Raw genomic sequence first — 24,434 nt, forward strand, 5'->3', positions numbered from 1 at the left:
TCCTCTGGAACACAATCACAGCTGCTCTCTGCAGACTAATGTGCCATAGCAGGCAATTCAGTGCTACATAAACTCATCCTCAACATGCACTCATTCAAACCTGTACAATTATTCCCATAAGACTGCTTAGTGTTCTCATCATTATTGCTGACATCCTGTGAATACTGGAAAGATAAATAAATATCAGCAGTAGCTGACACAGAATTGCCAAATGAAGTAAAACCTGCCAAAGGAAGGTTCCTCCATCTTTTTTTCCCAGTTTTCCTTTTACCACTTTAAGTAATCCTTCATAAAATGCTCACAATGTCATTCTGGCTTCCTACATAGGTTCCATAGTGAGAAGTAAACCCAAACATTGATCCCTATAGTTTTTATTTTCAGGCAATCTCTTCACAAAGATCCAACAGCCATTTCTGTCCCTGACAGATCTACCACCTTGTTCCAGAACAATCCCTGTCTGCAGAAAGTGAAACTTGCAATCTTTCTCCTCTAAATGCTCTCTACTTTCTTGATTACTGTGCCTAGTGTTACCATTCAACCTGTCAGATCTGTCATCTTCACATCATCTCCAGCCAACATTATTCTAAGTTCACTGCAAGGCTGTGCTAAATCACACAAGTAATTTCTACCAGTCTTAACTTCACTGAAATACAGCATTTGGTGTCCAGCATCAAAGCCTAAATGCTTGTCCAAATTCTATCTCCCGTCTCCTTTTCTTGCTCACTAAAATACTGCTGTGATCAGTATTTTTCATTTATCAAGAGTAATTTTGATCCTATCACCCCCTTTTCTGCATGTCCTCTTTTTCAGTATACTTTCACACACACACACACACAAATCAACCAGTCTTGACAGTGCTTCAGATGTTACTGTGGCAAGACCACTGCTCTGACCTTAGAGATTGCTTGGGGGTTTTCCAGCTGTCTGCTGTATCCTGGACTCACAACTGCTTGGAATGAGCAAGGAAAGAAAGTGATCTGCACTCTTCTCCTGCCTTCATGCAGCACCCAGCAGTATGGACCCCTCCCCACAAAGCCTGCTCTCATATGCCTGAACAATGCATCAAGCAAGACAGCAGAATTTCCCTGCTGAAAATACTTTATTTTTTTGTCTTACATGTCAGTTGTGCTATAGCATATTGGTCATATGAGATTTAGTCTTTAAAAAAAGAGAAAACTCTTTTATCTGGGACAGTTTAAAGTAGTTCTTGATTATAAAAACAAGAGGAAAATTAAAAATTTCTCAGGCTGGAATGGTATGGGTATTATTTATTGTATTCTAGATTTTGTAATTAACATAAGAGGCTTCCTAAAGAAGCTGGTGTTCACTGAATGCTCAAAAGATACTATTTCAACTTTATAAGCTCTGTTTCAGTCATTTAATTTGACACAGAACTAGAGTTCTTAAAAAATTGTCTCCATTTGCTATTACTAACAGCAAATCCATAATAAACTAAGTTTAGCAAATTTACACTATCACCCATTCTTGTGCATGAGGGCTTCTTAATGATTCAGAACATGGGAGAAAGTTTCCTGTGCCTATTTCTAAGGAAAATTCCACAATGGTGCAAAGCATGTAAGTGAGGTATGGTACACATAATCTAGCTAATTATACCTTAGCTCAGGTGTGCAGGCAGCCACGGAGGTTTGCAGCACTAACCCACACAAACTGGCAATCCAGTGACCCATGGAAATGCAGGTGGATTTGCAGCCCATGCTAAGGCCTGTGCTGCCATGGCTGTGTCTGGGCTGGCACTTTTCTCCTTTAAAATGAGCCAGAGCATTCTCAACACCCCTGACTGTTGTGGCAAATCTGTGATCTGCAGACTGATGCTACCACAGGAGGGGCCAGCATGGTGCCCTGCTCAGGTGGGAGATCCAGCTGGGTGTGAACCCTGCTCCCTATCCAAGGGTAATTTTCATCCTCTCATGCTTTGCAATATGTAATTGTTGCATACACACACACAGTGCTGTAATTAAAATTCTGCTCTGATTTTCAGTATAAACCATACTATTTCAGTAGAAACCTTTCCTCTGAAATGACTCCTACATTTAGTACCTACAGTTTCTTATTATTCTTTTATTGGAAGTGGAGAGAGATGTTACTTAATTGTGCTGTTTTAGTAAATGTCTTATGTGTTAAAAATCATTCACTTGATTTGAAAGGAACAACTTTGTGATTATTCAAAATCTGGTACTGATTGAACCACTGAAATAAGAGAAGTGTTTAATATATATAAAATTTTGATGATTGCCTTGCTGGGATTTGTCTATGTTAATGAAATATTTAGATGAACCTTCAGCTCTTGCCCTTATTTTGCAATGTGTTCAGACCGAGCTGTCGACCAGCTGAATGCAAGCTGGTTACCCTGGCCTTTAGCAGAATTTCAGAGAACAAATGCCCTCAAGTCTGTGTTCAGAGCTGAGCACTGTTGAGCAAGGTAAGAGGATCCAGCTCCAACTTATTTCTGCCACACATGGCATAAAATAAAAATGAAGAGGTTGTAAATAGGCAAATTCCAATTGCCCTTCCATAAAAGGAAAAACCGGAGCAGGGGACAGATAAAATCAAGGTTAATGATTAATGGGCAGAGAATTTCTTGCAAAGCATTGCTAATTCTTTCCTTTTCCCATCTCTTGGCAGAAATTAGCAGAACTCTCATTCAAAGAAACAAAAAATGAGAAGTTTGCAACTTTCATTTTTATTGGTTTCTTGTATCATCATCTCAGCAAATACATATGAAGGAAAGAAAAAAGGTAATACACTATTAAATATAAATACTGATCATTAACTTTTTAAAAATGTTTATACTACAAAAATTTAGTAGTGTTGACTGTCTGATCATTAGGATGTTGGGTTTGGGGTGCTATGTTCCCTAATATATGGCATTTATACCTGTCTGTATTTATCAGAAAATGTAGTTGCTCATAATTACCACAAATATTTCCCAGGGGGAACCCATACATGTTGAGGCTACAGAATTAAGGTAATCTGACCTTTAACAAAGCTTCTGATTAAGCTAATTTTAAAATGTATTAATTTGAAAATATTGACTGAATTGATAACGCTATAATCTTCTTGGGCTGGAATTATTCTGTGTGACAGATTTAGTCTCCTACTATGAATCAAAATTTGTAGCTACCTGACAGTGTTTAAGCTTTCATTTGCTGAGTTGCCTGATGCAGTGGATTTCATCTCAAGTGGATGAATAGCTTGGAGTGAAAGAGCTACACCTGCAGTAGGTTTTGTTGAAGGGTCTTTATCACTGGCATGGCTGTACAAGCACTTCCTAGGGACTTGTGACACTGCACATTCTGTCAGTATCTGTGTGACTGTTGAGCAAGACAGGACATCAAACAACTGCATTTCTTAAAACCTCTCTGATGTGATTGACAAAGACAGTGCCATGTTTGACCTCATTATTGATGTATACAAAACAAGCATTAGTTTTCCTTCTTATCTAAGTGCATTTCTAATACTGCAAGTCTGGAGGGGATACATGAAGTTTTCTCCTTGGCTGGAAATAAAGCAAGATATGCACATTCACAGAAGTATAGCCCCTTACAGCAGCTGTGTTTTGTATTTTTATTAATTTATATTAATAGTTTTAGAAACCATTTGCTACACAAATGCTTTATATGAAATAGCCATAGTGATTTCAATTTACAGGAGGCAGGAACACCTTTCTTTGATCCTGCACATTAAATTTCCCCTTGGGTTTAAGTTTGAACAATATAAAATCCCTGAATTAAAACACTGTGAGAAACTTCAATTAATGCCATAACTTGGCCTGGTTTACCAAACAAGGCCTGCACATCCTTCACAGTCACTGAACCTTAGAAAGGTATTTAGAAAAGTTGACCAATTCTGTATTTTTGAGGAACCTAAAATAAGAGCACTAACTTTAGTTTGAGGCTTCTCCCATCATCTTTGCTCAGATCTATTCAGATTCCACTGTGTGTGGTCAAAGTTTAGTTCCCCAGAGATACACAAGGCAGAGAGAGGAAGTCACTGTCCCCCTGCTCTTTCACAGCCACAGGTCCTGCCTCATGCAGCTCACATTCCCCCACCCCCACGACCTGTGGCACCATTTATAGCAAGGTCAGTCCCTCACTCTCTCCATCCCCTTTCCCCTCATGACCTAGGACTCCTGTATCATGGACTTCACTTGTTTGCTCATTGCTTCTGCAGTTTAAAACCTTACTTATGGGCCACAAACAACAGGTGACTTGTCATATTGGCACTAGCAGATAAGACAACTCATAGTATGTTGAGGCAAGAGACTGATTTCAGAAGCAGAGAAGGTTTCTTTCTAAAAATGCAAAAAAATTTACTGTATTTTCTTCTAGAGGCTCCCCACAGCCTAACTAGATCTGCTACAGGGTGTCGTTACTAGGCTAAAGACCCTGGTATTCCATTATGTTGAACTAAGACCCTCATCCCTTGCCACTTTTATGATTTAAAAGTCCAATTCCAATTCCAGCTGCCCTTTTGCATTAATGAGTATTTCTGCATCTTTCACTCCCTTGGTATCCTGATCCAATCCAACCTCAGCCACACCAGCCTTGGCCAGAACATAATGTAATCCCCAGTTCTCAAAACCTTGCCTTATTTCTGTACCCATTTGCCTTGTCAGCCAAGCTCTGCTTGTTCTGGGAGTGCTGGCTGTACCTGGTAACCTCAGGGACTCATTTTCCTTATTCCACTTCTCAGTGAGGCAGATTTGTTTGCCACAATGGCAGATGCAAGTGACAGTAAGGCATCACCTCACACCAAGGAAGGGAGCAAAGCTTTTAGCTCTGCATAAGAGGCCTTTTAATGCTGTCAGGTGGAGACAGCTTTCCATGAGCATTGAATCTATTTTACCTGGAAATCCTTCCACCTCGGAGCTTACTTGTTCTTGTTTTAGCAGGAACTGAAGCATAGAACAGCACAACTATCAGGAGTGCAAAGCCTCCTCAGGGATAAGTGTCAGGTACATAATTCTAGCACAAGCAATTACCTATGAAAGAGCCATTCTCTCACTGTGTAAAAGTCCTACTCATTCATTTGTATCCAGAAAATAAACAACTGCTTCAATTTCTTTTTTTCTCTACCATTGTATCCATCTACACAGTAAAAGAAATCACATCACAAAATCAGAACTTATAGGAATTAGACTGCAGCAGGTAAATCAATTTGGATGAGTGTTTGTAAATATTTTTGATCAAGTTATGTACAAAAATAGATATTGTAGGTTCTTATTTTATACTTAATTATAGTAGAATAAGATGGAGTGCATTACCAAGCAAAAACAACACCAAATTTAAAACACACACAGGGTTATTATTAAAAAAACCACAGAGGGTTTCTGAAATGCCATGGTTTTCTTGTACATTTATATAGCAGGAAAGAAGTTTGACATTTTTGCCAAAGGTTCATTATCTAAAAGCAGAATCCCAGAATGAGAAATAAGCACCTAAAAATAACATCCCTGAAACTAAGCCAAGATGATTCTTTCTACAAGCATGTGAAAAATACATAAGCTCTTATTTATTTTGATTCTTCTCCTGTAAACATAAAAGTAGGTGGGAATGGGAATATTTTCCATTATTCCATTTCCATGTGCAGAGCAGAGTTATACAGTAGCTGACATGAACATGCATGCTGTTGAGCTAGCAGTTTTTACTTGACAGTCTCACAGCTGGCAGTTGAGCTGCACATTTTTTGCCCAAACGAGAAGGTAACATCTCAGCTGTCATCCAGTTCTGCTATGTTTTAAGTGTTATCATCACCTTGGTATTACATACTGGCCATAGGAATGAACTGTACACAAATCTGAATAGCTGTTATGTTTTCTTCATTCTCCAAATGGATTACAGATGCAAGAGATGTTTGGTATAGCAAATATATATCAAAGTCTATATAAAATTCCTCAACAAAATGCAGTGTGTGTGGGGTACACCCTATCAGATCCAAAAAACTACCAAAAGAATAATTTCTACCTTTTATAGCTGAAAAACTATTAAAACCACAAAAAAGCATAGAAAATTCAAAAGCCATTTAAACTGTAGAGACAGAGAACTAAAGTTAGCCCATAGAAACAAGTCTAAAAACCATTAGTATTTCTTATGTACCTCAATGGATATATTGAACACCTCTGAAGTTTAAATTCACATCACTTCTAGTTAAATCACTTAAAGAGGGATTCAAGTACTCAATTTTGTGACATACAAAAATAATGGTCTAAGAAGTCCTGGAATTTGGAAGTTCAGATACCAGTTACACTAATGATCTATGTTATGATATTCTCAGAAGTTCTGCAAAACTATTTGCTGCCATTTTCTAACTGGCTGTGTTTAAGATTTGCCCTGCTCCCAAGAGTCTTAGAATTCTACCAAAGTTTCTATGATCTAAACCAGTTATTTTTCCTTTTGTTACCTGGAAAAACCTATTAATATAATTTCATATATAAATTATCACTAGAGGATGTAAAATATAAAGATAGTTTAGCTAACAGAAGGCCCTTTGCTCTTCCATGAAAAGAGACAATAACAGGAAGCCAAGTGACAAAGGAACTATCGATGCACGAAACAACTTTCAATATTTCTACTATAGCAAGTGACTGAACATCTTAATGAAGAGCTTAAATTCACCAGTGGATTGCAATTTGTATGACTTGAGCATTACATTCTTCTGACTATTGCTGCCTGAATAGTGCTTGCATATGACACATGAAAAACCTGAACATACAGAGCAGCTCTTGGTAATGTGGCAATCTAACTGCTTAACTGATTGTCTTCCCTTTTCTCAAACTAGAGAAGGCTAGGATTAGTTTTAAATACAATAGGATTTGTTTTAAATACAAATACATAGTTTCAGTGGAAAATAAGTATCAATAAAAACATACTGCATCAAGCTCTGGGATCCTCAGCACAGGGAAGATGTGGACCTGTTAGAGTGGGTCCAGAGCCACAGAGATGACCAGAGGGCTAAATGGAGCAAGTCTCCTGTGAAGACAGGCTGAGAGAGTTGGGGTTGTTAAGCCTGGAGAGAGCTCCAGGGAGACTTCACTGCAGCCTTTCAGTACCTTAAGGGGCTTATTAAATGGAGGAGAACTTTGTATATGGGCAGATAGTGGCAGGACAAAGGGCAGTGGTTTTAAACTGAAAGAGGGAACTTTTACATTAGATAGTAGGAATAAATTCTTTACTCAGAGCATGGTAAGGCACTGGAAGAGGTTGTTGATTCTTGGAAGAGTTCAAGACCAGGCTGGATGGGGCCCTGAGCAGCCTGACCTATGAGGGCCATCCCTGACCATGGCAGGAGGGCTGGAACTAGATAATCTTTAAGCTCCCTTCCAACTCCAACCATTCCATGACTCATTATTAAAGAGAGCATTTTTCTTTTCTTCTTATTTTGTGGTTCACTCTAGGTTTATATTACACATTTTCTTTTAGAAAACCTAGTTATGCCAAGTCTGTGTGAACTTCAGGGTTATTAATAGGGTTGCATCCACAGCAGTGCAACAGTGATGATGTAAGTCCTACCACCATATGGTCCCCTTGAGTGGCCTTAGCACAGTGACCTTTTTTCCTATGTTAGAGGGAGCTAAGAGTCAGTTTGCTGAAGCTGAGTTGGACTCCTTACACAGAGGAATAGCTTGGCAGCAGGGGGGTGGGCCAGCAGCCACTTCCAAGCAGCATGATTAAGATTTCCTGGCAACATGAGCAATAACTGGCAAAAGAGACAGAAGGGACCATCTATCTGCACATGCCAAGACTGGGTGATAAAGTTCACTGCTTTGGCCATAGGCCAAATGTGAATTATGACTCTTGCAAAAAATTGTTTAATGTCTATGCTCCAAGTTAAAATGACCTCTTTCACACTTTGTAGCCTTTCTTCTAGAAAAACATACTGGTTTTAAAGTTATATTACTATGATACCTTTCTTGTTTGTTCCTCTCAATATTTAAAAAATTGCCACAGTTGCTAATATCCTCAGAAGGCATTTACTGCATAGGATTGCACACCCTTCCTCATACCCATTGTAATCAGCCAACAAAAGCTTTTGATGGTGCTGAAATGCTTCTAAAACAAGATGGTTGCACAAACAGGAGTTGTTGGCTAAAATTACAGAAATTCTCTGGTTTGCTTGCCCAGTCTAGTAAAATCTTTTGAATCTTTTATCAATAATACTGTTTATATTTGGGCTCCTATTTGGCCTCCATAATTCCTGGTGTTGCTCCAAGTGCAACAAATGACAAAAAAAAGAGATGTAGAAATATTGAATATGAGGAAACAAGGTGTTTATACACATAATGCTCTCTGGAATTAAATCAGCATGTCCAATCTGAAAACCCAAATTTTATGAGACAAACCTTTGAACTTCTGCTGTTTTGAAATATTTGATAAAAAAGCATTTTCTAAATTTTTATATTGCTTACAGAGGGAGGCACTGACCCATGGAGGAGCTGGTGACAGAGCAAGTCCAAGGACAAAAATAAAAACATACACATATGTTTGATTTGGCTTTGTGTCTGGAATTGAAAAGCTGCCCTAAAATTCTGCTGTACTGGCAGGTACTCCCATATCTTAATGCTACCATTGGAAACCATTAGATAGAAACACCACTGAGAGGAAATTTTTCATTTTAAAATCTTATCTATATTAGATCACTTGTGCTCTACTTTATGCATCTCAGGCTCAAAGTAATCTATAGTGTCAGAGTGAAGAATTTACTTACTGTTTCAAGCACCACTCTTCTCCCTTTCAGCAGCAAGGGGTCATAAAGGATGTTGGAGGACATCATTTAAGGTTTAACTCCATGTTTGCCAACCTGCATTTCCAAAAGTCACTCAAATTAGAGATTCTGTCAAACTGGGGAGGCAGTGCTGACATATATATAGTACATATTTTTAATTATATGTATATATACACACACTATCAAAATACATTCTAATTTATTTACCAGGCAAATCACTGTATAATTAATATAATGTCCAGGTAATTATCATGTGTTGAGACTAAAACTTGCCCAGAACCTACCTTTGACTGGAATTCAATGAGTTGTTATAAAAATACAAATTACTAAATTATGTGGACTTTCTGACAAAAAAAAAAGGTGTTAGAAAATTATGTAGAAAGTGAAGAGGCTAGTATTTTGGTTTGTTATATTTCCATTTTATTTTTTTTTTTTTTTTTTGTGTTGTAGTGAAATAGAACTGCTTGTTTTCATATCTATGTCACTTTTACTTTTGACTTAGGACAACAGTACACATGCCTTCAAGGTTTGCTTTTTAGAGTTTGACTCTAGGAAGGGAAGGGATATGGAAGAAGCTCTGATTTTCTTTTTGAGGAGGAAATGTTTGGGCAACAATTATTCACTACAAAAAAATATTTCAAGTGGTATTATCCAGGTAATGCTTTCACTAGAGAGCTTACAATCTTCAAAAAATTGTTTTAAAAGTTTAATTATTTATAAGAATCTTGGATGCTATTTAAAACCTTATCATTATTTTCAGAAAGACATGAGAGCTACTGCATTTCTGAAACTAATTACTGTTTACTGAAGCAGAATATTACTTTCAGTGCCTGAAATGTGAGGAAGAAATAACAATATGAATTAGCAGTGCTCTTAGGACATGAGGACATGAATTAGCCTTCAGTGGCTAAGTCATTTATTGTGCCAAATACATCTCTGGAAACTATTCATCTTTCTTACTGAATTACATTACATAAAAATGCCCCAAAACCTTCTAGGGGTATTGAATCAAGTCCTTGGTATCCACTTGAACTCCTTTTAGATGTCTCATCCTAGACTCCAGTCCCTATTAATGTTTCAATATCACTCTTCTGGGAGTCACTAGAGCCAGCACCGTCATGACCTTTCAAATATCTGAACAATTTCTTAAGTGATCCTGACTAAAATAGCTTGTCTATGCCAACATATAAATTGCCTCCTACACCACAGTGCTTAGCTAAACTACAAGGAAACCTGACAGCCCTAATTGCATTTAATGTGTTTATGCAAATGAGAGTAAGCAGGATGAAGCATGACCCAGAGCAGAGGTTCACCCTCAAGAACAGGACTTTCACAGACCACATCTGTGCAGGATTCCCCAAATCTGCTTTTCAGGTTAGGGACCAACTGCAACCAGGAGACAATTAGAGTCTTCTCTGAATACTTGAAAGTAACTCCAAAGCAGTTTCTGAATATTCTCAAAAAACAGAGCAAATGGAGGCAACTGTGACTGGATTAAAGTTAATTCTCTGTCCTGCTCTACTGTCAGTACAGAAATGAGCAGAGTGGACTGTAGAATTAGAGGAATACAAGGAAGAAAGAAGGGAATGGAGAATATTCAAATATAAAAAACACAGCTACCAGCATGAAGCATTAGTGAGTGGATCTCTGCAGCACTAGAAACTGCACAGAAAGCCAGCTGGCACATCATCTGAAAATCTACTGTGGTCTCTATCCATCATGCTTACCTTCTGCTTACCCAGGAATAGAAAGTAGAGCTTGTTCTTTTAATTTGGAACAGGTTTTTTGTAAGGAACATCATAAATCATTGTTTTCTTAGTAGATGACATCAAATGGTCATGAAAGCTGAGGTACTAATGAGGTGTTTTGACCAGAAATCCCAATAAAGCTCTGAAAAGGTTCCCACAGTAAACATTTCAGTGAGTAGTACTGAAGTTACTTCTGGTTTTCATTGACCATTACAGTGCAATTCAGCCACCTCTCCTCCAGCTGGGCAGTGAGAGCCTCTTTGTCCCCAGGCTGCCTGCAGTGCTCTGCCATGGGACAGTGACAGCAGCTGGGCCCTCACCACAAAGACAATTCCCCTGTTCCAGCTGACCTGTACTTACTGCACACCAAGGCAGGCAGAGAAAAACAAACCCTGAAAGCATCCTCCAGGCAACAGCATTTCAAACACAGTGAAATACATAGAGAATGAGTGCTAAGCATGAGATTTTGCTTACTCTGCTGCCTCCATTCTACACCAGGACAGCAGTGTGTCCCACAGAGCACTGGGAGGTTTCCACATGTTTCTCAGGGCAAAGATGCCTTCAAAACCTGAATGTGCCTTCCCTCTCTGTCAGAACTCTACCTCCTTCCCAAGAGCAATCTCCACACTGTTTCCTGGAGAGGGAGTTCAGCCTGAGCCTGATGTATGCCATTAAATAGCCTCAGTCTCTTCTCACATGCTCTGGGACCACAATGTGATCTTTTGCTTTAATATGTTAATTTAAAGGAACTGCAACTTTTGTAAGAAACTTCAGCCAAGAAATGTGTCCCTCACAACCTTCTATAGAATGACACTGACACTAGTGTCAGTGTCATTCTAAAGAATGCAATGGAGATTTGGACCTGCAGCAAACTTAGAGTCCTTGATCCAGCTTCCAGAGGAGACACTTGTGCTGCTTGCTATTTTAATCTCCCTAAATCACCTCACAGGAAGTGGCAATGGGAAGGGCTGCTGAATACATTGTGTTCTATCTGAAATTTCAGGTAGCAGAAATAAGCACAACTACCACTGAGATTCTTAGGGAATAAAAATAAAACCAGGAGTATGATGTACTATTCCATCCAAGAGGAATTTTTGAACATTCCTTCTCCCAAAACCATCTCTGGAATTTTAGTAAATTCATAGGATTTAGACCTTGGATTAGAATTTCTCTTATGATCCCATGCCCCTTTCTATCTTTCTATTCTAGGTTATGAAGATTGCGTATATTCATTAAAAATGTTCTACTTTACAGAACATTAAGTGCTAGTCAATTAATTCCACTGATGATAACTGCTTGGCTTTAAGATGTCTCTTGCTATTAATTTCAATAAAATGTTACTCCCCTGAATACCATCAAAGAGCTGATATTTATGGGCCTACCAAAAATATTTAAATTATTAGTTATTTTCCATCTATGAAGTATCAATGCTAGTTCCTAAACTGGCTTTAGGAAAAAATCACTTTGGATTCTTTGAATATGATAATCCTGATGTGCAGGAGGAAAGCAAATTCTCAGACATCTGCTCAGGGCCGGGTGCTCTGAGCTCAGAAGGATTTCTCACAGTACAGGCATCAGAGCAGCACTTAGCACCCTGCAAACCCAGCACTCCATTGCTTCTGATCTCCCTTTCAGACACTCTCACCAAGTCCAGGGCAATCCAAACAGATGAATCTTGTGTCTATTACAAGTGATTGAAGGATCTTTTACAGTTCCTCTGTAATCCACTTGGTCACAATTTGGCTACTGGCTACCTGTGTTTCTGTTTTTCAAAGTCAACACAGCCACACAACGAAACTGCTGTACTACAGAGCACTCTGGATCCCAGAATCTCCAGATGGAAGGCTGCTTGTTTCACATGTCTCCTCATTTCAGTGAAATGTGGTAGCTTTCCCCACAGACTTTCTGTGAGCTGACACTGCCTTGGGTGTTTCCACACCGGTTGTATATTGCACTCTCTGGGATGGTGTGGGTAGTTGGAATATGGAGTAAACCAGTATTTTCCCTCTTGCTGTGCAGCAAGTTAGTCCCTCAATCCACATCTGTGTTCCTGACTAAGCTTAATTGACTCTTATAAGGCAATCAAATATGATTATTCTTTGCTCTTTGATTTCTAGGATACTCTTTAACAGTAATCAAAATAAAACTAAAGATTCTGCACTTTTGCAGCTCTGGGGAAAAGCAAGGTGTCCAATATTTGACTTTTTGTGCTTTGTACTTCACCAGTGTGCAGTGATGGCAGACATGTTAATGTAAAGGGAAGGACTGGAGTTCCTGACCTCGTGGTGACATCCCCAGCTTGAGCAGCCCTTGCCTCTGGCCACCGCTGCCCAGAGGGTTCCCAGGGTGCCAGCACAGCTCCCTGCAGCCACACAATGATTCACAATTCCTCTTGGAGCCAGTCAGCTTGGAAACTGATCCAGCTGAAAAACAATCCTATTTTTTCTTGGTCATCCCACCTTTTTAGCTGGATAAGCTCCCTGATCTTGTTCACTCTGCAACTAAGGGACCAGTTGTGCTGGGGCAGTGATGGGACCACAGGAGGTCAGGAGCTGCTTAGAGTTGTTTGAGCAGCACTGGAGCCAAATGTCTAGTTAAGAACTAAACACTGAGTCACATTTTTTTAACTTCAAATTTTTATCCTCAACTTAAAAAATAAATAAATCTGCTACCTTACCTGTGTTTCCATCATCCAAGTAAGCCTCTATTGCTATTTTAAAAACCCTTTCCTCTCCTCGAATTTGACTGATTTTCAAAAATCACTTTAGCAAAAGAAAGGAATGTCAGAAAACCCCTTAATTTATCATTCCAGCTCATGAAGTAATTAATTTTTCTGGCTAGTGTTAATAAAATATATATTAGAAAGGTCTAGGGCAATATCCCTGAAAATACAATTGTTTTCTGCACCATCAGCAACCTATTATCCAGATAAAATAAAAATTTCATACTTTGGAGCTTTTTGTGCACTTTCTCAAATTACTGCTTTCATTTTCCTTAGACCCAACATACATATTTCAGCAGAGTAACCACAGAAAAAGTACCAAAATTGGAGAGACAAGGTTTAATTTTGACTAATCCAATTCCTAATTTAATGCTTTCCTATTACTATATCTAGTTTTAATAAGGCTATTTAGATTGCAAGAGAAATCCCTTTAGTAATGAAATTCTGGTGTAGTATTTTTGGGAGGTTTCTTTGCCTTTTTTTCCTCTTGATTCCTCCACACCACCCACTTCTTTTTTACTCACACACAAGCACTCACTTGGCAATTGTGTGTGATCACTAAAGACAGAAACATGTAGGCAAGAGTGTCCCTAATCAGACTCACACAGAAACAGAATCTCTGTCCTTCAAGGACAGGGCAATTTCTGTCAGGCATTTTAAAGCCAAGGCAGGTCATTGAAGTTATTATTAGCACTAATTAGCACTCCCACAAGCTGTTGAATTCTTCACCTGCAGCCAAAGGGCACTCAATATGGTGCAGAATTTGCTCTCATCTTTGAAAGCATCAGAGAACTTGCTCCTCTTTAGAAACACCAGACTGCTCTATTGCATGTGAATAGGCCTTTGATAAAATTGTATCTGATCCATGTACCAAGTTATCTACAGAAGGAGAGATATGATGAAACTGTTCCAAAACAAAGGAATTCTACAAATGTCTAAACAGACTCTTAATCAGAAAAGGAAGACATCTGGTCTTACTTAATATAGTGATGCTATATTTTACCTTTCTACCATGTTAAAGACAATTCATACCCCAGCCAGTTACAGTGCTGTTCTTTCAACACAGTGTTTTATGTAAGACTTTGGAGACAAGTCTGTGTGAAAACTGAATTTTTGTCCTTGTGAGCAGCCTCCCTTGAGAATTAGAGAGATCTGAACTGAATCACTGAGCTCCAAATAAAACACTGATCCTAATTGTGACAGTGGCTAAGAAGTGATGAAAGCCCAGTGAGCCATCACTTTTGTCTGTTAGGCACATTTCTAACAATGTGTCATAACAGGGAAGCCTGGCGATAGCTCTCATTAGTCAAAAGCACTGCTTCAGAGCAGTTGCAGGATTTATTTGAAAGAGGAGAGAAAGAAATGTGTTAAAATCAGCTATTTTGGGTCTATGATATAACTGCCAGTATGACCTTTAGAGATAAATTTTCTCCAAATAGTAAGCAAAATCGTAGCAGGAGTCAAAAGAATAACATATCACCCAAAATAAAACTAGCAAATATTTATTATAGAACTTCCTATGTGGGACCCAGGCACCTAAAGGATTCACCTCCAAAAACAAGTCACTGTCCTCTCTATGGCAAGAAGCTGGAAACAACTGGCAGCCTTAAAAGACAATAAGCAAGGTGTGTCTCCAGCTACCAATCCTTTCAAAGTGCAAAGCAGAGACTGAGAAACACAGAACAAACGCTGCTTTAAAAAAATCCCAGGCCCAGCTCAGTGCAGCCAGACAAGGGGCAGCTCTTCAGCAGCTGGACATGCAACCCACCAGCTGAAAGCTGACAATGTCACCCAGCTGGGGCTGCCTGTGTCACTCTGAGCTGTGTTCAAGTTTGCTCTGTCACAGAGGCTGCAGCTTCCCCACCTGGCAATGCACTCTCCCACATTTTCATACAGCCAAATGTCAGCTCACAGAGTGGGAATAAGGCCTTAGGAAATGCATCAGTCCCTCCACATGACACCACACATCAGCTTTGTGGCTGCCCTGGTCAGCCAGCCCCTTTGCTTTTTATACCATCCTTAAGGTAGCACTCAGTATTTTAACGAACAACTGCACAATTCTGAAACACCAGTAACATCAATGGTCACAATTTTAGCATGATCAGTATCATTACCTCTGCTTTTAGACACCAAAACCCCCGAGCCTCTAGCTACTATGAGAATATTCAGTGTGACAATAGAATCCTTCTTTTTTGCTTCCTTGTCCCACTCTTGAATAGCTTTCTCAGTCACACTAAAAACAGCAAAGCATTTCCTCTAAAACTCATATACAAATAACATCACAATTCTGGCCTGCACTCTCTCAGTGACAGTACCATTATGGAGATGAATCAAGGTCACTGCTTTTTTATTTGTCTTGAAAAGGAAGTGCCACAAACTGAGACATGATGCTGACAACAGAGTATCAGTCTTTTTTCATAATTTTCAACAATGCACATTTGTAGCATTTTCATTATTTAGACACTTGATTTCCTGACTCCGGGGCACAGCTAACAAGGTGTATTTTTGGGAATACATAAATGATGTGATCTATTTCTTTTAGTATCAATGCCAGCAGCTGAAGGGTAAAATAATTGCCTGGACGTGCATTGAGTAGTTTCATTCTGTGAACTAATTAGGATAATGGGAATTCTGGAACTCTGGACATCTGAGTAAAACCAAGCCTTTTAAACACTATGACAGAAACTAACGTCAAATGTACCAGGACTACTTTACCTCACAGAGACAAACCTCACTACAAAAACAAGCACTACTAACTCATAGTTAACTCTCAGAAAGGCAAAAAGAATTATTTTCTATTTCATTGTGATGATTCTAACCCAGTTGGCTCACTGACAAATCATTTATAAGGTTACAAAGTCAAGGAAAGGTTGCTGAGCACTGACAGGACACCAGGGTCCTGGGATACCTTGGATATCCATGTAGAGATTCTGTTCACCAAATAAACAGGAGCTGGATACATTCAAAGAATGAGGGCAGTGCTTATTTTAGGAGACATTATATATGTTTTTCAGCCTCTTTCAACAAAAAAGTTGTGCAAAATTAGAGAACTGAAAACAAAAATCTCTGTTGTTGTGACATGAGGGATTGTGATTCTGGTATCTCAAGACTAGAAGGCGTGTGTACCACCCTGCTCACTGAAGAACTGTAAAAGTGAAATAATCAAATGTACAATGCATATTTATAAGCAACCAAACTCAGCTAAGCTGTGTATGAGCATTGGAGTTTTGCTCACAATTTCACTTAATAAGGATTATTCACTTAAAATCACTTCCATTAAATTGAGAGCCATGTGTTGCTGCTGTATATTTGAACTTTTCCCACACCTTTTAGCATATATCAGTTCAAGTATTTAAGACATTAAATATACTTTAGTACAACTGCTGTCATCTCAGAGGAGGAATGTGGCCCTATAAGAATCTGCTCTGGCACACTTTGCTGTTGGCCTGACATTGCCAGGCAGCCAGAATATCCGCTGGTGACCTGGGAGGGTCAGCAGAGTAAAAGCAATGGTAATCAGGGCATTATAAAGTACATAGAAAACAACCAATTAAAGAACTGCAGACTTTGCTTTTCATGCTTAATCTCTAATGTCAAGATATATAACCAGCCTGTCTTCATCACCTGTGCAAAACTGAGGAAAACAATGCTGAGGTAGCCATGTTTAAAATAATGCTCTAAATTCTCTCTCCTATATCAGAAGAATATAATCTTAACTGATCTTAGCGATATTTTCTGTTAGAAAAATCAGTTTTCCATTTTTATCAGCATTGACACATATTGTAATGTACTGTGCATCAGTTACACATGAGCCACCACACAATGAAATGACACTGATCATCAGGCACTCATCATGGAACAAGATGGTGAGCAGGATTCTAAAGGGCAAGAATTGTTTGCAGTTTCCACTCTTACTAAAACCCAATGTTCCAATTCCTTAATTTTCAAACCAAAAATAATGTTTCCCTCTGATCACTTTCAGTTTCCCTATTAGGAGTTACATGAAACCAAATTGCTTGATAAATTACAACAATCTTTTCTTAAAAAGGCATCTTTCCACAGTCAGGAGAAAAGCGTTCAAGAGCAGCAGATAAAATTTTTCATAAAAGTTACATTAATGATTCTCATGTGACCACTCTGGTTTTCTGGATCTGTTCAAACCCAGTGATTTTTGGCAGTTTGCTCCACTCCATAAAAATCACATGTAATCCAAACTTCAGTGACTTCACCATTTCTATCAAGTTTGCTCCTGGAAAGGAAATAATCCCATTAGAGGAAGGAGACAAAAAGAGATTTGCTCAAGAGATTTAAATTTAGGTGGTTTTTAAAATTAGGTGTTTTTTAAAATGTGGGCATTCTCTACAATCTCCAGTAAGTCAGAAAGCAGAAAGACAATTCTTGAACATATTATTACATGAAGATTAGGCCCCTGAAATCAAGCTACACTCTTAACATCCCAACCAAGTTCTTACATGATGCAATTCCCTAAGAAGTTTCATGCTTTGTGAAGTAGTCAGATAAAATATTCACGTTCTCAAATAGAACTGCAAATAAAAAATAAGTAAGGGCAGGCTGTTGGTGCTGCTTGCAATACAGGGGCAAAATGTGAATGAAAGTAATAGAAAATGGCATGCCAACAGGGGAATTTGAAAGCAATTTAAGAGATTTATTTCCTTCTTGTTTTTTACTTCTTCACTGGGTTTAAAACTAATTTTTATTCAATATCTCACTTGAGACTGAAAATAAGTTCCCCAAATATGATAAGCAAGAAAAAGGCCCCAATATTCAATTAATAAAACCACATTTTCTTTCTGCTTTGGTGCACACACAATGCAGTATTGTGACCAAATATGAAAACAGAACAAAGAATTTTGTATTTAATCCATGGCCTCCCTCAGCTTCTAAGACAGTATAGTTAAATAATAAAGGAATGTGGTGTATAACACAGCAGAAGGGTGTTTTATTTAATCTATTCTATCTTTAAAATATTTTGTATTTGCTCTAACTACTATTTCTTCTTCACTGGCAGCTATTAATCTTGCTCTAGATTATGATTACATCATTCACCACATTTAGATCATGCCACTGCAAGATGTCCTGCAGTGCAAGGGGAGCAGGTCAGAGCAGGAGACATTGGTGTAAAGCACCAAGGTGAGCCCACAGCGGCCTCTGGGGCAGGCAGTGCTGGGAATCCCTCTGGCCTGGTCCTGCTCTCCTTCTGGGATGAGCGTTCATGGGAGGCTGGAGCACATCAGCTGCTCTCTGAAAGCACAGCCTTTGAGTGGATTAGCTTCAAGGAGGCTGCTTTGTGTGCCCAGATCCCTCCCCAGCACAAAGCAAAGCACCGGGAGATTGGGGGCTGCTTTAAAGTGCACTCCTGGAGAGTTCACTCATCCTGGTGTGAACAAAAACCTTTCATAGCTGCATCTCTCTTGTACTTCCATTTGAGCAAAATGCCTCTGTTCTCCTCTCATGACACAGACAAACTGTTTGCCCAGGCACTGCTCTTTTCATCTAATTGGCTTGAGAACATAAGAATAGGCTTATCTTTCCAATTAGGAGGAATTAGTAAATCATGAGTCTTGAAATGGAAATTGAAATAATGCAATTAAATTCAGATAATAATTTTATTTCCAGATATATTTTCATTCAAAAGCAACTTTAAAAGGTCTCATTGCTAAGATGAATGGCTGACAGCCAGGCTGAGCAGGACTTCCACTTTTAAAAGGATGATATGTCAAATCTGCATAATTTTGTTGTTTTTTTAAATGTTTTTTACAATGTCTAAGCAAATTTTACACTATGGCTGAAACATATAACAAGCAGCAAGTAATTGGATACAATACAGTTACATAGCACTGTGAGATTTTTTGAGAAACTATCATTAACAGAAAAAACTTTTTTTTTTCTAACAATAATTTGTACAGCTTGTTTCTTTTTTTCTTTCCCTTGCTGGTACATCTGGAAATTTTTTTTATAAAGAATCCCTTCCATCTCCTAGAAGGTAAATTTTTGTTTAAGTAAATGTAGCAGAGCTCTCACAAAACTCAACGGTTTCACACCGACTCTGTCTCTTTGCTACTCCTTGTTCCCACAGCAGGCACAGCTCCCACTGCAGCCTGCACTGCAAACCTCCCTCCTCTGAACCACACAGCAGCCAACAGATTCCTGGGAGCCACCCCCACTGATGGATGCATTTTCTGTCCAGGGAGGCTACTTATGACACTTCTGATTTAAAAAAAAAACACCACCAGAAAAACCAACAGCAACAAAAAGGAGGTGGGAGGAGATAAAAGCTCATTAATAATGAGATCCCTTGATTGCTGATTGCTGCTGCAGACAGCTCTGTGCCTGCCTCCTGCCACTCAGGCTCCCTCCTTTCACTGCCTCTCATTGCAGGGCTGGAGAAAACCTGGTGCCAGAGAAAGAATGAGACAAAGTCTCCACAGTGGAGATTTAGGCTCCTCTAAAATAACTTTGAAATGTGGCTGTATCCCTAAAAATCTTTCTATGATTTATTTTATAATGAGCTCAATTCTTCCCAAATCTATTTATAAATTCCTTCATCTTATGCACACTGAATATCTTGCTAACAACATTTTATTTTTAGAAGATTCCCTTGCCTGACAATTTTGCAGACTCTACTCAACCAGTCTACTGATAAATTCAAATTAAAAACTTGATAATTAAATACAGAGAAGTATTTCATCCTGTCATAATGGCTGTCTGGAACATCAGAAGCTGTTACAAAGAGAATGGTTTGTCTCCAGAGGGAAAAAAAAAAAAAAAAAAAAAAAAAAGATACCAAGCCTGTCTGAGTTCAAGAAGCATTTGGGGAATGCTCACAGGGACAATGTGGGATTCTTGGATGTCCCAAGCAGGGCCAGAAGTTGGACTCAGTGATCCTGCTGGGTCCCTTCCAACTCAGCATATTCTGTGATTCCATCAAGCTTGTCTGCTTTAATTAATCTATTGCAAGACAGCTTTTAGAGGAAGGCCCAGCCACCTAGGCAAATTTTAGGCATCCTCCATAACCATAAGGTTTGGTGTTTGAAGAGATGTTTATTCTCTCATTTTGTAATAACATTGACTCAGACTCCTGCTCTCTTTCTCTTCTTCCCAAGGTGTTTTATCCCCTCCACCACAGAGACTGTGTGCCTCAGCTAACAGTTCCTGTACTGTGTGACAAATTGCTCTGTGTACTAATACATTTTATCCACAATTTTTAGGATTTGCAGTTAGATTAAAAGTCAAACAGAACAATAGAAATAGAGAATCCTCCAAACAAAGTCCTTATTTGCTGAGCAATAATTTTCAGAGATCCCATAAGTCACTTAAAGCTTGTCTCTGTCTCCAGACTTCATATTTCTTTCTCCACAAGATACTCTGCCCTCCTTTTCAGTACAGTCTGCACAGTCCTACTGAAAGTTAACTTCATATTCAAGCTGGCAAAAGGTCAGCTACTGTGTCCTCTCTGAATACTGCTTTTATCTGACAGGTCTATGAGTCAGCAACATCTTTCTTAAATACTCACTTTCAGTATCACATGCACAACCACTACAGCCTCTTGTTCCAATGCATGATGTTCAGAGAACATGCCCTGGGCATGTCTAGTCCCAAACTAATACAGCAGCAGCAGGATTTAAACTCATAAAGGCTCTTACACATATCTCAAAGCTACAGTGACTTTTAATTTCTCCTCCAGACAGAGCTGTGTGTCCCAGCTGCAGAGAGCAAAGCACAGCAGCAGTTCAGAGCCAAGCCTGGTAGGTGTGGGAAGGCAGGAGGCAGCTGCTCTGATGGAATCAGTGCTTGCACACCTACAGCACAGCCCCTGCAAGTGCAGAGTGTGCCCCATTGTCTGGGCATGCTCCCTGCACGCTGGCCAAAGTCTCTGTTTGCTGACACATCCCCATCCTGCAGAGCCAAGGACAAGATGAAGAAGGCTGACTCAACTCTGATCTGCTGCCTGGGAGCTTTAGGTGCCTCAGTGCCAGGGAGCAGCTCCCTGCCCTAGGCTGAGATGCACTGTAAGATTTGTATGTTTGACAGCCAAACTACACTCAACAGAACAGAGCAGCTCTCTGCTGAAGGAACAGAGGAATTAGTAGAATATTGGAACTCCTGGTGGCTGCTGCTGCCCCACACCTCACCCTAGGCTGTCTCTGCCCTTTGGGATGATTTTGCAGACACACCATGGCCCATGCTTTGTGCCCAGAGGAATATACACTCCAAACAGAACTATAGCAAATTTATGACTCAAACAGCTGTAAGGTTTTATTAATAACCTATCTGAGAAATGAATGAGGAATCCATTAAGATTTTTTCGTAATTTTCCCCATTCAACTTCCATTCCAGACCCAGCTGGGACTGGCTTGGTGACTCTTCTTCATTGCAGTAAATAATAACATGCCTTTTAAAGATGATGAACCAACTTTGGACTGTACTATTTCCACCTGGACTTCAGGACAGCAGAAACATAAATGGATGATCAGAACTCCACTGGGAACTTTTGACCTAATACAAGGATTGTTTCTCTCAACTTTATGTCAGGGACAAAAGAGATAAGTGAATGTGGACTAGAAGTTTTTCTCGTGGCATGTTTATAGTCCTTCTATTCTCCACTTCTCTAAGAAGGAATAATTTAATTCTATCTAAAATTTGAAGGGAAATATTTAAATTATATTTAATTCCTCTTCCACGTATATTTCAGGCATATATTTCAGATAAATAACATTTTATTATCTATATTTGCCAGGAAAAGCTGAGTTCAGACAACTCTATTGGGAATAAATGAATTATTCTGCATATGTGAAGGAAACAGAGACCATTCTGCAAATCACTGAATAGACTCTAACAGATAAAGAACAATAAAAACTAAATTAAAAAGTCACAAATTTTTGATAAATTTATAGTTACTTCATTTCCACTCAATTCTAGTTGGAACTGCAAACATACTGAAGCGCTGTGAGAAATACTGCCCTGCCCTTGTGGCCTCTCAGGATTTCTGGGATGCTTCCAGCATGTTCTGAAGTTCAGTCTGATACACCAGGAAATACACATCAAAATATTTTGATGTGAAAATTACAGCTCAGTTCAGTGTGGCAGCCTAGCAAAGTTCAGCTGACAAGAGTGGCTGAGGATCTCTCAGGACAGTTTTACAAAATGAACCACTATGACAGAAGTTGTACAAACAACTGCAAATCTCTTCTGTTACCCCATTATTCTACTTGTCCTGAAGAGCTCTGTCCAGATAGGGTGGCAGCTACAAAATGTGTGTGGAGCAGAGCCTCCACAAATATAATCCTCCCCCAAAAATAATCTTATACCAGTGTAAGAGTATTAGGTTTGTTAATAAAAGCCAAAAAATCGCTACTTCCATTCCCAAAAAGCAGGATTAAGTAAATTGTAAAGCTGCTAATAAAAGAAGCAATAAAGCTGAGAGACTAAGAACTATGCTTAGGACAAAATGAATATCCATTTTAAGGAATAATTCTCCCCATATTTCAACAAATGTAACCTCAAAGGTGGCTACAACACAGAGCACTACCTCAGATCTGCACAGCACCACAGAAATTACATTAAGTGCTGCTTAAAGTTAAAATTCAGAATACTTGGAATATCAGCCCTGTCATTACATAGAAGCATAATTACAGCTAATTACCTTAAAGGTTAGGAAAGAACATGTGCAAAATAAAGGAAGCTCTTTCTTCTGTTAATGGAAGGTTTGGCTAATAGATTTGTCAGGTCCAGGTAGAAGAACATGTATTTATCTTTTAAAAATAACATGCCCTTTATGTGAATCTATAGCAGAAAAATATGGGAGTTATTAAAATCACAGTAGAGGGGTAATAGATGGTTCTAATTCAAAATGAACTGAATAGGGTATGACTTTTGCTGCCTGCAGTGGAAGTTGTGTAGTCTAGGCAGTCTCCCATAAATCTGAATAAAACCCATGACAGTGCTGCACAACAAAATGAATAAGAAAGGAAAGAGCTTCACTTTCATTTCTAACAACTGAGCCAGCCCCCATGGAAAACATGTGATGTATCTCCAGCTGATAGATACAGGGCCTGTATCACACCAGCTCTCAGTACAGTTGCATATGGATTATCTATTTTCAGAGAGACATATTTAAAAAAAGAAAGCAAAACCAAAACAAAAAAACCTAAACCTCACAAGATAACCCAACTGGACAAAAAACCCCCCAAACAACAACAACGACAACAACAAACTCAAAAACCCCCAGATCCCAGACAATCTGACAAACAGCAAAGTCTAAAATGTCAATTTAATCATTGAATGCAATCACAACAATGTCCCATCAGCAATATTGGACATGATTTCAGGAAAGTGCAGAACAGAGGCAGCTGCCCATGGCTGTGAGACAGCAGCCCAAGTGTGCCCCACATTGAATTTGGCTATAAATTCTCACTTGGTCTGCATTGTCCAGGTTGCATCAGGAACACTCAAAATAGGGAGGACAACAATCACAGCACTGAACTAAACCTGGGATGGGGTGTTGGTGTTGGGGGGCGTTAAAGCTTTTTTTTCTTTAAAGTTCTCTTTGACTTTCCTTTTATCAATTAGTTCAGTATAAACTGGGGTTTTCTTTCTATGATTAAATTATCCTAAACCATCTTCTGGCACTTTCCACTGGCTTGTCACACCCTCAGTGGTTGATTGAACTTATTGATTTTTCTTTCTTTCTTTAGGTTAAGGTAAAGTCACTTTAATCACTAAGGGTCTACAGAATAAATAATTCTAGAAATTACTAATTTAGTACCTTTCTAACATTTTGGCAGAAATACAGAAGCATTTTAATTCACAGGAAAATAAACATAATTTCTCAATTGCTACTGAGAAATATTTACATAAAATTCTTAGAAAATCCATAATTCTATAAATCTAATAATTCAAATATTCTACCAGTCTGTTTACCATAGCTATAGCTACCAGAAACTCTATTAGAACAAAGTTGGGTTTTTTTTTTAATTTCCACACCAGAGGCAAGTTATTACTTGGAAAAAAGAAAAGACAGTAGTAGACTTACCAAGTGAGATCTCATGTCTGCTGTGTCACATGGCCAAACTCACATGCTCAGTCAATACAAAAGGACTCACTGACCAAGATTTCCCCCAGTATCCTCCAAACCTACTGCCCAGTCTACTTAGTTTCAGTCTACTAAGAACTATTTCTGTGATGAATTTCTTTTTCTGCCA

General features: G+C 38.9%; 1 protein-coding gene across 1 annotated transcript in view; it reads left to right on the forward strand.

The window, feature by feature from the left end:
* Positions 1–2,643: 2,643 nt before the first annotated feature.
* The window catches only part of LIPC (lipase C, hepatic type), a 49,594-nt gene continuing 27,803 nt past the window's right edge, over positions 2,644–24,434 (forward strand). The window contains exon 1 of the mRNA XM_071441656.1: positions 2,644–2,756. Coding sequence (XP_071297757.1) covers positions 2,678–2,756 — 79 coding nt within the window. The 5' untranslated portion in view covers positions 2,644–2,677. The remainder of the gene's footprint in view (positions 2,757–24,434) is intronic.

Source organism: Agelaius tricolor, unplaced genomic scaffold (assembly GCF_023055355.1).
Source record: "Agelaius tricolor isolate 1412-34295 unplaced genomic scaffold, bAgeTri1.0.p SCAF_16, whole genome shotgun sequence".
NCBI classification, from domain to species: Eukaryota; Metazoa; Chordata; class Aves; order Passeriformes; family Icteridae; genus Agelaius; species Agelaius tricolor.